Here is a 16998-nt window from a genome sequence, read left to right on the forward strand (position 1 = left end):
TACCCAGAAACACACAACAAATCCCCCAGCTTGACCCTACTTTCCCCGCCTGTTTCCATCCCATTCCTTTACTTCCTTTTGCAGGAACCTCAAGAGGTGATCTTTTTTCATTGCCTTGCGACTGTTCTCTCTTAAGCTACTGAAACCAGACGTTAACCATCACTGTTCTAGTCCATTTTGTTCTTGCTCAGGTCACCAATGATGCCCAGTTGTGAAATTTAATGAGCCATTTTCGGTTTTGCTCTTACTGAGTCCATTGGCAGCCTTCAGCACTATTTTCCAATCCCTTCTACTTGATACACTTCTTTCTTTTTGGGTTTTAGGGCACTGAGCCCTCCTAGTATTCCTCCTACCCCCATGATATCTCTTTGGCGTCTCCCTGATGATTTCTTTCTTTTTTCTTGCCTTTTTAATGTGAGGGGAAACCCAGGGCTGAGTCCCTGTCTTCTGCTCTTTATTATTTACATCCTCTCACTTGATAATCTTATCTAGCCTCACAGTTTGTAAAACCAACATACTGCTGACTCCTAAATCTCCATTTATTTTAGCCCAAACACACGCAAAATTCTCCTGCAATTCCCACCTGTGCATGATTCACAACAAACATGGCCTCTGCAATCAGGTGTCTAACAGTCATTTCAAATTCAGTGTGTTCAAAATCAAAATCCCAATATTTCCTGCAAAGCTGCTCTCCCTATAGCCATCTCAATCAATAGAAATTTAATCTTTCCAGATGCCAAAGCCAAAACTTGGCTTCCTTTTTTCACTCATACTCTACATTCCATCTATCATGAAATTCTGTTGAGTCATAATTTCAAAATATAGCTGAAATCAGATGACTTTTCACCACCACCACTGACCAACCCATAGGCTGAGCTACATCATCTACTGCTTTGGTTACTGGCATAGTATCCTAATTAGGCTCTTAGTTTCTACCCTTGATCTTTCAATGTATTCTCAACATAATTTCCCAACAGATTGTATTTTAAAAGTCAGCTCTTCCTCAACATCTCGCAGTGACTCCAATTCTATTTATATCAAACCCAAAGTCTTTTTTCAGCATACTACAAAGTCTTATATGGTCTTCCCCTTGCCGCTTTATTTTGTCCATGACCTCATACTATCCCTTTGCATTCTTTACTTCAGCCACACTGACCTCCACTCTTCCTTAATGGGCTGATATATTATTACCCTTTGACCTTTACACAGCCTGGGTTCTCCATCTGTGACTCTTTCCTCCAGGTGTACACTTGAGATCTCACCTCCTTCAGGTCTTTGTTCAAATGGAACCCCTATTTAAAATGGCAACTGTGCACACAACCCTCCCTGCTAGCCAGTCCCTGTAGTTTTGAGCCTTACTCATCTGCTTTGATTTCCTTTTCCCCGTAGCATCTTCTACCAGGAATATTAATATATTTATTTATGTAGTATGCTTATTGTGTGTCTTCTTTTGCTAGATTGTAGGTTCTGCCTGAGTCACATCTTTTCCTAAGCACCTATAATAGTGCTTTCATGTGAAGTTACTGAGTGCTGAGATGAAATGAATGAAATGAAATGGGCTTCCAAGGAGAGAATCTAAATTGATAGCACTGTGCTTGTATGAAAAAAAAAAACAAAAACAACTTAAAATAGCTTCATGGAGGATAACTGTCCAGTATTTAATTAGATTATAAAGTAAGAAGACAGGTCACCTGAATACATTCCCATTTTATTGGCAAGGAGACAAAGTGGAATGACAGTAGGAAAGAAAATGGAGACATATATTCCCTCATTTTTATTTTAATATTCAGTCAACATATTTTCAGATGACTCAAGAATGAGTTTGGAATAGATCATACTAATGTGTCATACAAAGTCATGAAGAAGTTGAAGGATTCGTTTAAAAAGGAAAACAAAATAATTCTGACTTTTTCTAATGTTCATTGTAGTTCCACACAAACTCTTTGACCCATAGATGTCTGCCTGTGGTTTGTACCTCTGATATCTAAGTCCCATTTCATTAAAGTGCCCTAAGAAAAGAGTAGCAGTTCACAGAAAGTTTATTTCTGCCAGCCTTGGAACTCTTAAGGAAAATTGAGTAGCACAACATTCTCAATGTAGACACTTGTACCTGCAGCATTACTATCACCTGGGAACTTGCTATAATCAAAAATCGTTGGGTTCCACCTGACCCCCAGATTTGTATAAGAAACTTTGAGGACAGTACTTTGCCATCTTTGATTCTTCAAGTCCTCCAGGTGATTTGATGCCTACTCAGGTTTGTGAACTGTTGAAGCAAAATTGTTCATATGCAAGTTTACAACAACTTTGGTAACAGGGTAATGCTAAAGTACAGACTTCTTTCATTGACAAATGCCATTAATTTGCTAGGCCATCCAGCACCCAACAATGACTCAACGGACTTCCTTCTTGCACTAACCTTTGTGAAATACTCTTTCTGGGCATTCTTCCTCAGATTAATGAGAAAGTGGCAGAATACTCCCATATTCCAGAAGACTAAATTTCACCGATTTCACAATGCTCTGAGCTGCTTGGCTCTAGGCTCTTCCTACCAAGATTTATGAATCCAGATTTTAACAAACCATTTCTCAACTTATCTTCAAGTTGCAATGCCATTTCAACAGTGAAGATGACCACAATGGAATGTGAACTCAGGGGAAAATATATACTGGGAATTGTAGGAATTTGTCAAAAAATAACTTACTAATTAAAAATTTTAATCCAGAAGTAGCTCACCAAGAGCCCCTTTCCTTTGAATATTCACACAAAACCTATCAGTTTGTAAAATTATTTACTTAAAGGTTACAGCATCATCTTGTCTAAAACAGATTTTTCTTAAGGCATAATCTCCTAGGACTCTCACATTCCCACTAGTCCTTTAAAAGTAGGCAGGGATCTCATTTTACAGATGACATGGTAGAAGCATAGTGACCTAAAGCCACATTATTATGGACAAAGTCACAACCGAGTCTCAAATTCTTCAAATTTTCTTACAGATGGCAATTTGATGTGATAAACATGTATTAAACCCCCTGTTCAGTGCCAACCCTTAGGGATGTGAGTTTACAAATTTCTGACGCTACTCCTGCCTTTAAGGCGCTCAATGTGAGAGACACTGTTACCCTGATCTATTACTGCATGCCTTTGTCTAACTTTGAACTCCAATGATGCCATGAAAGGAATAGAAAATATCATTGATTTCTTCTATTTTTTTCTTTACAAATTTTTATTGATGCATCATAATTGTACATAATGATGGGATTTGTTGTTATTCATTCATGCACGTTCACAATATAACAACAAAATTTGGCTAATATCACTCCCTAGCACTTCCCATCTCCCTTCCCTTCTCTCCCCCGCGTCTCTTTCCTCTACTAATCTCCCTTTGCTTTTCATGAAATCCCTACCCCCTCACGACACAACACCTTTCATTTCCTTTTTCCTCTTTAGCTTTCACATATGACAGAAAATATAAGACCTTTGACTTTCTGAGTTTGACTTCTTGCACATAACATAATGGTCTTGAGTTTCATCCATGTTTCTGTAAGTGACATAATTCCATTTTTATGGCTAAATAAAACTTCATTGTGTACATATACTAGATTTTTTTATCCAGTCATCTGTTGATGGAGACCAAGGCTGGTTCCATAATTTGGCTATTGTGAATTGTGCTGCTATAAACATTGATATGCATGGGTCACTGTAGTATGATGATTTTAATTGTTTAGGATAAATACCAAGGAGTGGTATAGCTGGGTCATGTGGTGGTTCCATGCCTAGTCTTTTAAGGAACCTCCATACTGATTTCCATAGTGGTTGTACTAATTTACAATCCCACCAACAGTATAAAAGCATTCCTTTTTCTCCACATCCTCTCAAGAGTATTGGTTTCTGCATTGAAGACATCTTAGAGCAGCATGAATTGCATCACAGTGACCACCCATCATTTAATCCAGGCACCAAGATGTAGGACATCATGTGCTACTAATATTTAATATTCAGAATGAAATATAGGGATATCATGTGAAAAATGATAAATTTGTAGACAGGCGATGGGAATTAGAACCCAATGTCAAAAAAGAATAAAAGCCAACTATGACCAAATTACATTTGACAATTAAAAAATAACTTGAGGTTTAGATAGAACAAAGACTTGTTAGAGCACCCTCTCCCTTGTCCACATCACTGAGAGAGAGGTTGGGCATGAAGGTCTACACTGTCAGAACACTAGCAGGTCTACTTAGAAAATGTTCAGGTTAAGTCAATAACCTTACGTGATTGAAAACTGGAGACCAAGTTCAGGGCACCACTCTGAGATATGCTGCCTTTCTAACCAAAGGCAACATTTTGATAATGGAGACAGGTAAATTAAAAAGAACCTCAGACAGGATGTTTTGAGGACGTTAAAGTTTTCCATAAAGTATAAAAAGTTATATAAATATGGCCGTATTTATCCGTTCAGTCAACATTTCAAGTACCCGTAATGTTCTCTTAGTGACACTAAGTACTGGGGATACCCAAGTGAACATCACAAAATGTTGGTGGTTTTGTTCCTATTATTAGAATACCTGGGGGAACATCCTCAGAACAGGAGCCACAAATGACCTGAAGTCTAGACACATTGGACATAAGGGAACTTTTTCAATAAGTTGGGATTGTCTTTTTAGAAAAATTAAAAGTAAGCTTTAATAACTCAAAGGTTTACAGCATCATTTTAAGACAAGTTCCGGTCAGCGCATATGACAGTGACAAAAGAAAAGAGAACCTCCACTCGAAGCAACAGAAAGAAAAAATAAAGGGAAGAGATTAGGAAGACAAAATTTGTTATTTTTTCTGGAGCACTAAAACTGGTTATTGAAAAATGCTGTTGAATTCCTGTCCTGAAGATAGTTCAAAAGTGATTAGCTAATTCTCTTTCTTAATGGGTTTCAAGCTATGACTAAAAGTGGGGTGCTAGAAGAGTCACTTTCTTGAAGTTCCACTTCCAGAGCTCTGTGAATGGTAACTAGATGGTGATGAAGCTGTTTTCTTCTCTCTCCCCTATTTGGCTGGCATGTCTAATTCCAGATTTGGAAACTCATCGACATTGCTATGAAATGTATCATAGACCATGACTCACTATGAAAAGGACAAGTGTGTAGATTGCCTTACCAGTGAAAACTCCTCTGCCAGTCCTCCCCTTTCTTCCTGGGACAAGACTTCGGTTCTTTCTCTCTGATTCATATCCTGAGGAAATCGACATGACACAAAATGGCTGTGTTCAATAAAAAACATCTCCAGCCCACACTTTGAGAACATAAGCTTTTAAAAATCCAGATGATTTGTTATCTTCTCTTTCCTCCCAAAGAATCTGGTGCCATGTGGGAATAGGCAAAACAGTCCAAATGCCATTCGTGCAGTGAAAGTTCTACATTAAATATCTTTAGCTAACAGATCTACCAAATGCATCTGCCATGGTAACAGTTTTAAAGGTGGGAATTAGCAGGAGAATGAATGAAAATTTATTTGAGCCCATAGGCATCAGATAGGCGAGGTGCCCTTTTATAGTAATAGTTAACATTGAGTGCTCGTCAGGTGTCAGAGTTTTCCTCACATTATTTCATTTAATCCAAGTCGCTACATGAGAGAAATCCTACTGTGGACCCCAACTCACTGCTGACGAAAATGAGGCTCAGACAGGTTAACTCATTTGCTCAAGATGGTGTTACAAGTAAGAAGCAAGAGAGGAGATTCAAGCCCATAACTGTTTGAAAACTGAACCTAAGTATTTATTGCTCACTTAGAACTTACGTAAAGGTAGACACGAATTCCTCAAAAGACTAGGAAAGGACCCAGGTATCCCATTCCTTGGTGTTTATCCAAAAGAAATAAAATCAGCATACTATAGTGATACAGGCACATCAATATTTATAGCAGGGCCATTCACAATAACAAAGCTACGGGACCAGCCTAGGTGCCCCTCAACACACAAAGAAAATGTGGCATATATACACAATGAAGTCCTACTTAGCCATAAATAAGAGTAAAATTATGTCAGTTGCTGGTTAATGAATGAAATTGGAGAACATCATGCTAAGTAAAATAAGCCAGACTCAGAAAGTCAAGGGTCCAGTGTTTTTTCTAATATGTGGAAGTTAGAGAGAAATAGGGAACAAAGTGATCCATAAAATATAAGGAAGAATAGTGGAATAGAGAAAGGAAATTGAGTGGGAGGAAGAAGGGATGGAAAAGGGGAGGAAACATGGAAAGAAATTGACCAAATTATGCTATGTACATATATGGACATATCACAGTGAATTCCACTTTTGTGTATGTCTATAAAGCACCAATGTAAAAATAAATAAAAATAAATGGAATATCAGTAGAGGAGTGGAAGGGGAACATGAGGGGAGAGAAAGGGAAGGAACAGGAAGGGAGGGAAAGTGCTAGTGATTAAAATGAAGAAATTATATTACATGCATGTATGATATGTCAAAATGAACCCCCCTATTATTTATAATCATAATGCACAAATAAAAACATTTAAAAAACAAGAAAAGGTTGATAAATATCACTATTATGTACACGAGAAAATGGAAGACAGGAGAAGATAAGTAACTTGATCAAGAGCATAGAGATTACTGATATTTTTGGTCCAGGATATGAACTCAGTTCAGGCAGGCCTCAATATTCATGTTCTGATCATACCAATAGAAAACCCAGGAAATAAGTGGTTGTCCTCTCATTCACTCCACATAAATTATTCTTAAGCCAATTCAAATAAACATATGCCTACTCTACAGAACACTGCATGTGAGACTCCAAAGAATCAAATGTATTGTACTTGCCTCAAATGAACTTAATTTCTAGTTGGCAGAGAAAACAGAGGAGTGAACTGAGATCAGTGGCACTGAATTGTGTCACTATCTGTTAAATAACACCCTATGAGTTGAATAAATTCTGAAGAGATGCTGCTTCTAGTGATCAGAGAAGAGGAAAGCTGATCTAGAGAAGTTTCTTAGAGGAGGTATAAAATGTTGGTATATCATGTACATGTATGACTGCATGATAGATGTGAGCCTACAATATGTACAATCAGAAAAATAAGAAATTATACTCCATTTATGTATGATTTATCAAAATACATAAATTCATTCTACTGTCATGTACAACTAATTAGAACAAATTTAAAAAAATATTTTAAAATGTTATGTGTGAATGTAAAATGTTATGAGTGGAGTCTATCCCATTGCTTGCTGTCTTCCTGGCTATTTTTTAGGTGGGAAGAAAAAAATACTTCGGAGAGCCCATGGAAAGAAAATACAATCTTGGCACTTATTGGGAAAGTTCTATTTAAGATATGGCTCATGATCACAGAGCAATGAAAGGTTGAAAGAAAGGAAAGAATTTTTCTGTGATTACAGTTAAAACTACTAGTAATCACTTTTTCCCTTGGCTGGTAGGTTTCCAGAGGGTCCCATAAAACACAAACTATGAAAGTTATAAATCAAATCCATACTCATTCTTCATAAGAAAAGGCAAAAGGGCAAAGGGAAGGAAGAGGAAGACTCAATTTCAACATTTTCAAGGGATTTTCCATGAGATCTATTGAGTCTAATGGAAAAGAATACTTTTTTAATTTAATTTTGGAAGTAGAACTTTTTTGGATGAATGAACTCAAATGCTGATTGCATATTTCAGCTCTCCTTCCCCACAGACCTCCAATTTAATAAAGAAGAGGCTTTAAAAAGAACCTTGGGATAGAAAGTATGTATTCCCTATTTACAAAGTTTAAGCCATGTCCTACTCTTTTTCACCTAAGGCACGAACTTCAACCTTCAATACAACTTTTTATTTACTGAGACTTTTCTAAGAACAGCATTTTCCTACTATTTGCAAACAAGAGGTGTTCAAGATGCTAAAGAGTATTACAAACTAAAAAAGTTGTTAAGTCAAACTTGGGAAAGCCAAGTTCAAATGAGTCTCAGATCTGCTTGAGTGCATTTTGTTTCTATAATGGAGACATACTCAGTAGTTCTAAAGCTTGTCTGAACGCCTCCTTATTTTGTGGAACTTCTATCTGTATCTCATGGACCTGCTGTTCCAAGAAAGGAGCCATGTTCTCCTTCCTTAACACATGTTAGATCCAGGTGGATGGAATAATGGTTGCAGAGAGAGGAGTACCAACTGGTCATGATGTTGACCCATACGTAGGAGTTATGGGTTTCCATGTCTAGGTTCTCTGTATTGATTCATCAGTGAGTGAGAGTGAGTGACAGGCTCTAATGTCTCATTGCAGGCTCTTCACTGCCAGCCTCATGGAAGAGCACTGCAGTCAATCATCCCTGCAATGTTCAGCTCAGTGCTGGAGTCAGTGGGGAATGAAGGAGACAGCAGGAATTTCTGCTCACCAGACAACTGAAGGAACACATGGAGCAAAAGATCATCTGCACTGTGTGCCTGAGCGCACCATGTCAATTACATTTTAGTGCTTCACGCACAACCTTTGACATCCACTCAAAAGAGTTCAGATTCCTTTAGCAGATCATTCTTTTGGATATACTTTCCTGCCCTCTCCCACACTTAACCAGAGCATGAGACCAACGCACACAGAATATAAAGGAATCACTTTTCTCTACAACCACTTGTTGGAGTGTGACTTCAAAATGCCCCCCTTGTTTATCACCATGTACAGAGGAGGAAACAGAAACACTGCAGGGCATGTTATACCTGTTTAGAATTTTATCCCAAGATGAAATCCACAGGTGAAATCTCTGTCTACAAGAACACACTCTGTTTAGTAGGGAGAACACTTCACACTCAGAACACCCAAGTTGCTTAATTCCTAGCACATCATGTATTTCAGCTGAGTCTTACTGCCTACCCTAAAGTGGTGTTTTTCTACCCTGTCCTCAGAGTTGATATGTATAAAACCTGTAGTCACTTTGTTAGCATGTTGCACATTTTGCAATATCATTGAGATTTTTAGCCAGTATGTAAATTTAACATATTTCTTAATGTAAATATTGCATCTTTCCATGTATCTATTTACACAGCTCTTTCTATTTTCCAAATACCCCTGTCAGTGAAGAATCATCTACTTTACAGTTGAGCAGATTTGAAGAATAACTTATTTTTACAATACTTTAGAGTTTCCTAAGTACTTTCATTTTACATGCCTTATTTTATCCTCTGTATAACTCTGAGAGATGGATGTTGATGTCTTCATTTTATAATGCAGAAATTAGACATTGAGAAACTATCACTAAACTCGTACCTGACAAAGTGAGATTGAAACCCAGGCTGTCTGATTTCAGACTTAGCACTGTTGACTCATGAAGTGAATTAAAACCCACATTTTCTGAGAGATTTCCAGAATAAGCTCATGGTGATCCTGATCTTTTTCAGTATTCCATGATGTATATGTATTCCATACATCATGCTATCAAATAAGTACTATTGGAAACTCTCTTGTCTTCCCGTCATTTCATGTGCTTCTTGTCTATTCTACTCAATCACAAGCCTTGCATTGCATGTTCAAGCATTTCCTGACCTGCCTATGTGCTGTTCTCACTGCAAAAAATGCCCCTTTCCAGTCCCCATGCAATCTGGCTCAATTGCATTCAACAGGACCCAGCACAGGCCAGGGGTGGGCCCTTTCCTCCTCTGGAATCTCCCGGTTTCAACATCCTTCCTTCTGGAAGGAGTTCTTCTGGGCCTTCCCATAGCACCCAGCCCTCATCATGCTATCACACTGCAAATATCTGCTTGTCATGTTTCCCATTTGACCTTGATCGCCTCAAGAACAGAAATCTTATCTTCTCTTGCAATCCTCAAAACCTAGCACCTGTAGACTGTCAGCAATTAATAAATATATAATTAAATAAATAAAGTAACACCAAATCAATTAAGGTAGTCAGCACTCTTAAAGAATTCCCGGTCTCATGGGGGAGGGTGGAGAGAAAGTCTATAAAGAAACCATGATAAACACCGTGACAAATTGCACTCTGCTGGCGCAGGCGGGTTTGGGGTGCAGAGCAAAGATAGGAAGGGATTGTTCTGCCTGGGCATTCAGAACTCACAGAAAGCAAAACTGGACAGGGTCTTGAAAGGAAAGCAGAAATATACCAAATGATTGCAAAGAGCAGAGAGGAACAGGGTGGGAGTGGACAGCAAAGGTGAAGGCGAGTTCTAGCAGGGCTCCATTCTATTTTGGCTGTACAGTATAGCAACCTTTCTTTGGGGGAGCTGACCCTCTCTCCGCCCAGCCTTGTGACTCTAATAGAAGCTGCCTGTCACATTATCTTATTTTGCTGGCTCAGAGAACTTCCTAGAGGTGCTGTAAACTTCTCCTGCCTCCTGGAGGAAGTAGATCTAAGAGAATAAAGCTGACCCAGAGAGAGAGAAGCCAAGAACAAAGAGGAAGGAAGAGTAAGAGTCCTGATTCTGGAAATTTCAGGACCCTGATGTACCCCAACCCTTCCTAGAGTTTGTTTTTTTTTTTTTTTTTTTTTTTTTAGCCCAAGCTAAATCAAGCTTCCTGTCACTTAGAAGCACATGCGTCCTGACTAACATTAAGACCTTAGAAACATCTCCTACCACACGCAGGTTCACATAGGCACAAGGCAGCTGCTCCGGGTTATATTCCTCAAGCGCACCTCTTCCCAACATCTGGTTCAAGCCTTGTATTTAAAAGTGGAGATGTAGGCTTTAGTCCCTATCCCAAAGCTTCCCATCCTACTCATGACAGCTTAATAGAATCAAATCTTTCTTCCCAGAACAGCTGTTCCCTTCTCCAAAGACTGTGTTTCTTGCTATTTGCTAAGAAATTAGCCTCAAGGTTTAGAGGTGATCATGGGATTCACATTTGGTAAAAAAATAAAAATAAAAATAAAAATGGACAAAGAATTCATGACATGACTATAAAGCAAGACCTTATTATTCTTTCATTCATTCAACAAATACACCCAGACAAGCACCTGCTTCTCTGGTAGGCCAGTATTTGGAGACAAACCAGGCATGCTCCTTGACCTTAAGTAGCCCACCAAGTAGAGTGAGAAATAGTACAACTTACTAGTGCCCATATACCGCAAATTGGCCTGCTGGGAGAATACATACTTATTACTTTTGCAATTTCGGGTAAGTCCCTTTTGAACCAGTTATGAAGCAAACAAAAACATCAGCTCACAATTTTACTGCTGTATTTAAATTCAGTTTTAATAATTAAAAAAATGGTCTCATCCAGCTGGACCAATTGGATATGGCACTTGGTGATTTTTGAAAACACAAAACATCCTCCAAAGACAATCATTTGCTCCCACTTGGTATATTAAAAGAATATGCTATAGGTCCTGAGGTCTACTGTAAAATAGTTTTGCCCAAGGCTAGGCGGCATTACTGCCCTGAAGGGAACTATACTATTCAGAATAGATGTGTTTTTAAGCATTTGTTAAAATAATGAGTTCTAGAATTTATATTAACTTTGCAGGCAGGCATATATCTGCCCAGAGGCAGGTACCAGCGTCACCTTAAGTCACCTCGAGCCTCTTCCAGCTCTGTGATTCTGCAATTGCTTATACTGAATTTCTCCAAGACTGGGATAGGCTGAAGAGCTATTTCTGTCCTAGTTCTTTTGCTTATATAGGTCAAATTCTATCCAATGAGTACCATAACAATAACCACCTCATGACCTGGTTATTTTAGACAACCCGATAAAACGACAATCAAGTATGACTCCAAGCCCGAGTTGGCTGTTACAGAATTTGACCTGAATATAATTTAAGCAAGGAGGTGGCCAGTGTTGTAAGATTTTTATCTTCATGGCCCTGAGCCATGGCAGAGCAGTCAGATTAAAGGTACAGAAAAATTATCAATGAGTCCAAACCACTGTACTCAAAACCCTGAATCATCTACACCACATGCCTGACAGAGGCTGCAGTCACAATGTCTGGGGACTCAGTGCTGTGACTCTCTGTGTAAGACTGGTATCCACCTTATGTCTGTCCACTCCAGCCAAAGAGTGCAGGGCAATTTGTCTGCCCTAATCCAGGTCTATTCATAATCCTCTTGTCATCCTGGGTGCTCCCAAACCTGAGGTTTTTCTTTCTCCATTCTTTCCCAGGTAGCTAGATTCATGCCGCTCTACATTTCTTTTTTCTTTTTCTTTTTTTTTTTTTTTTTTGCATAGGTGCTAGTTGCTGTTCTCTGAAAATTTCCTCTATAAGAATGTAAATCCCCTGAGGGGAGATATTTGATTAATTCCCATCTATGTTCAATTTTTGGGTCCTATTAAGAGAACATAAGTTCCACAAGAGCATGAAATCTCACATCCAGGAGAGTGTCTGGGACATAGTAGGTGCTTAGTAATTATTTGTTGAATTAATAAATGAAGAGTGATAAATAGCTATTCTCTGTTTACTGTCCTATAAAGTTTTTTATTGGGGCATTATAGTTATACATAAGGGTGGGATTCATTATGTCATATTTGTATGTGAACATAATATAATTTGACCCATCTTCTTCCTCAGTACCTTTCCTTTCCCTGCTTCCTCCTGACCCCTGATCTTCATGCTCTATTTGATGAATCTCCCTTCTGGGCTATTATTTATGACCCAACTCCAGGGTCAACCCTCCCTTTCCAAAGCAGTTATAGGTTTTCCTCTGATCCTTCAGTACTCTTTGCATTCCTCTATTATAATACTTATGGGATATTCTTCTTATTGTTCAAGCTATATCTGTCTTACCAACTAAACTGGGGGATATTTTATAGCAGAAACCGTGTTTTATATAGCACCATATTATTTTTGCCTAAAAGAGTATGAATTCAGTAAATGTTTATTGTTTGAACAATTAAAAGAATAGAAATGTTTCTCTTATAACTATGAATGCTAAAGATTTATGATTTAACATCACACTTTAAATTCTGCATGGACTCCAGAGGCTTCTATGGATCAAACTGAAAAAGCCATGAGTCACTGGCCTTGGAGGGGAGGGCTGTGTGTTTATGGAGGATTTGTTTCCCGACCTCGATGAATCATGTGTATAATCACCCAAACTGCATCCTGTCTGGGGAAGTAACCAAAACCCCTATTTCTGGCCCCAATGGCTTTTTGGTTTTATGAGTAAATGCCACTGGCATGCCATTAAATAAATGCCCTCAGAAAGCCCTCAGCCAGGGCTCTAACCTGCAATACTAGGGGTCGGGTAGGCCAGTGGTCTTGCCATGAGAGCAAAATGTGAAGATATTACTTTCTCAACTGGCCTCTAACTGGGGACCTTTCTCCAAGTTTTTATCAAATATCTGTGACACTCTTTTCCAAATCAGAGGTTCCATCATGGAATTCTCCTGCCCATAAATATTCAATTGCTTTCACCATCTACAGAATAAAGACTGAACTTCTTAACCTATAATCCAAAGTCATCCAAAATCTGCTTCCAACCTGCTTTACCCACCAGATCTTCCCTCATCCCCATGTAACCATATGCTCCACGTGCAATGGATGATTTTCTGAATGCATACAAGCCTTAGCCTTTGATCTATGACTTGGCTGTATTTCCAATGCCACTTCCTCTACATCTTCTGTGATTGTCCAGTAAGGAAGTTAACTTCTCTTTTCAGCATGCAGATTTTATCTGACTCCCATCCCATTGCTCATTCTAATGTGTCTTATAACCACATGTGCGCATGTTTGGTTCTCTAAGAAGTCAATTCCCAGAGAAATCTGGATCTTAGTCAATGTTATATTCCTTTTGCACTAGAAGTACCTGGAAGAGTGGGGACTCAAAAGTTGAATGGAAAGTGGAATTCATTCAATTGTTTAGGTCCTTATCTTTTACTTGGAATCATCAGGAAATGCTCAATGTAGAAGTTTGTTATTTTTATTTCTCTCATTTTATCTATCACCCCTTTCCATGAAAATATAAGATTAAGAAGATCTTGGGTCTCCACAAACACCCTGTTGTTGTATACCTATGGATCTCAAAGGGAAGGTTTTATTTCAGGTTTTCTCCCTCCTGATACTTAGTTCCTTGTGGCCTATTTTGCTAGTGGATGTCATAAGCTTAGGGAGAGAGGTATAATTTTAATATTGACTTTAAGAAAGAAAATTAAAAGGGGATCTGCTGTTTCAAAAGGCAAACTTTTTAAAAGGTAGTGTATTCCAAAAGCAAAGACTTTTCTGTCATTTTCTGTTTTGGAATATCCATGCCACAGGGCTAATTTCAAGGCAGATGAATAAATGAGAGTTAATGCAATAAAACTTGGCTTTGTTTGACTGCAAAGCACTTTGCTTTTCTTATTGTTTATTACTATAATGCTGGTTATGAGAATGGGGACAAAGGAAACAATGTTAAAATCACCCGGGCCAAGGTCAGATAAAGAAGAAGCAGAGTATCAAGAGTTTTGATTCCTCTACTGCCTTTTGGTAATGTTTACATCTGGATAGAAGAGAGAGCTGGGTGGCAGTGTGACTGTTTGAGAGCCCTCTCCTTACTGTTTCTCCAAAGGCTGCCACTGGGGAGTCTCCAGAGGCCAAGTTCCAGTGACTAAATGACCACTGTTTGCAATTTCTCCATCAGTTAAGTAGGCAGAATACCTGCTATGACTTACATGGTCAGACTTAATAAATTCCAACATGCTACTCAGATATTAGTTGCTATCACTAATTCAAAGATGACTATTTTTTTTTATTACCCTACACTATAAACAATTCACAATTTTTACCAGGTCCTATCAGTATTTCAGGCTCTATAGGTCAATTTGGTCTGTGTTATAACTACTAGACTCTGCCTTTGTAATAGAAATGCAGTCACAGTCAATATTAAAACAGATGGGGCTTTATTCCAATAAAACTTTATTTATAAAACAGGTGGTAGACCAGATTTGGCCCTTGGGTCATATTTGCAAATCCCTGCCCTACATGTTTGCTAAGTGTAAAACACCAGAGGCAGAGGGAAATATCTAAACACTTTTTCTGACATAAACAATGATATTGTTGGGTTTTGTGAGACTTTCAGATATCTCCTTTAAGACAGTTTCACTTTGGAACATTATCATCACATCTTCATCATCATCAGTATCATCAACGTTGTCTGTACCTATCTGGGAAACATTATGGAGAGAGTCATAAAAGAGTCCCAGTTTTCTATACCTACCTCTTGACCACACTCTTCTGGGAGAGACACGTCTGATTATTGTTAAAGAAAATATCAGTCATACTCATGGTGAAAGGTCGCTATATTTTTTTAACAAATTGGTCCTTTGAGCAAGATGAATTTTAATGGATTGGTTTATTAACCTAAAGGTTGAACCAGACAGAGAGTAACTGAATGATTTGTTCATAATTAGTATTATTTATAATTATTTTACTTGGGAAAAAATATCACCTTAAATGTCAGGATGTTTTTTAATTGCCTCAGATGAGATTCACAATAATTGACTTTGCAAATGTATTTTAAAAAACTCATTTAAAAATATCTGAAGCTGCTGACAGTCTGTCTAGAAGAAGCAGATATTGATATTCATTACTAGGAACAGGGCAGAAATTGATCCACGATTTTTTTTAACCACTTGAATTGAGTATGTGGTCACTTGTGGACTCTAAAATAGCTGAAATGCTGATAGAGTAATGTGTTTGTTCCTTTACCCTATTAAACCTGTTCTCTGAGTCTGCAATATTCCCACAAATAGTAGAATAAGATATACGTATATATACATATATATGCATATATGCATGTGAATATATGTGTGTGTGTGTGTGTGTGTATTCAGTCCTCCAAAACTCAGTAGGCAAATCCCCTGCTGAGAGTAGTAAGGGTATATTAACTGATTAATTATTATTAATGCCAACTTTTATTTAGCTAGCAATTATAATCTATTAAGAGCATTTATTCACATTATCTTCCTTATTCAATTCTCAGAAAAATCCTGTAAGGCTCATCAGTAATGTATTATTATCTCCCTTTTATAGACAAAGGAAACGGAAACTCCAATGTTTCCCTGCTTAAGCTAATCTCACCAATAAGTGGCAAATCCTGGACTTGAATACAGAATTTCTGACTCCTAGTCCATTACCTAGAGCAAATGTGGAAGATGTGAAGGAAGAAAGGGAAAGTGTGAAACAGTTCCGGCTGGAGAGAACCTGGAAAGGCCAGCAGACCAGAATTCCTTCTAGTTTAGGTCAAAGTCCAGAGTAGGTGTGGCTATGTGACACACCACCAGAATGATTAGCTTCACTATGAGGCAGACCTACTCACTTTGAATTTTCTTGTGCAACTGAACATTCGCTGCCTATCTCTTATCCTCTGATTTCTCGTGAAGTTTCTGGGGCACCAGAGTTGGAACCAACTTCAAACCAACTTAAGTCTCTGATTCAGTTTTCAAACCCTCCCTCTCCTGCTCTGGGGTCAGCCCTTTTCATCAACCCTGCAACCATTTATTTTTTTCTTTTGCCCTCCTTTAGGCAAAACCATTTCTTTTTTCTTTGCCCTCCTCTCTCCCTTTATCTCCCAGTGCCTCTTTGCACTGCTTTTCCCTTTTAATCTTTGCTGACCACCCTCTGCGTTTGCTCCATCCATCTTTCACACCGACAGAGGCTCTGTGCCTCTCTCCCCCATGAGCATCCCTGGTCACCCTTTCCCAGGCTCCTACCTGTGCTTCGCAGACACAAGCACCTCCTGGTTGCCCTCCGACGTCTTGGTTCTGTCGGTCTGATGCTGCCAGCCTCTATCCAGGGCCTGGGAACTGTGCATGTCTTCAAGCTCTTTGTTACTTTGCCTCTTTAGTTTAAAATGCTAGTAAATAACAACAAACAATAAAAGATGGAGTCAGTTATGGTTCTTGCCCGCAGCCTCCAGGAGTGTTATCTCAGACCTCAACATTGCAACAAAGAAATCTCACCGTTGGGTGAGTGAAAACCAGTTACAGGACAAGAGGAGAAACTTCAGCGCTTCCAAAATTCCACAGCCCCAGCTGCCCTCCAGGGGCTCCCCCTTGTGGGAGATACTGGGCATGGCAAGGCA

At 38.7% G+C, this 16998-nt stretch overlaps 1 protein-coding gene across 1 annotated transcript in view; it reads right to left on the reverse strand.

The window, feature by feature from the left end:
- Blid (BH3-like motif containing, cell death inducer) overlaps positions 1-16728 on the reverse strand; it is a 77607-nt gene extending 60879 nt beyond the window's left edge. The window contains 1 exon segment of the mRNA XM_053743274.1: positions 16628-16728. Coding sequence (XP_053599249.1) covers positions 16628-16728 — 101 coding nt within the window.
- Between the last annotated feature and the right edge of the window lie 270 nt (positions 16729-16998).

This window comes from Sciurus carolinensis, chromosome 11 (genome assembly GCF_902686445.1).
Source record: "Sciurus carolinensis chromosome 11, mSciCar1.2, whole genome shotgun sequence".
Classification (NCBI taxonomy): domain Eukaryota; kingdom Metazoa; phylum Chordata; class Mammalia; order Rodentia; family Sciuridae; genus Sciurus; species Sciurus carolinensis.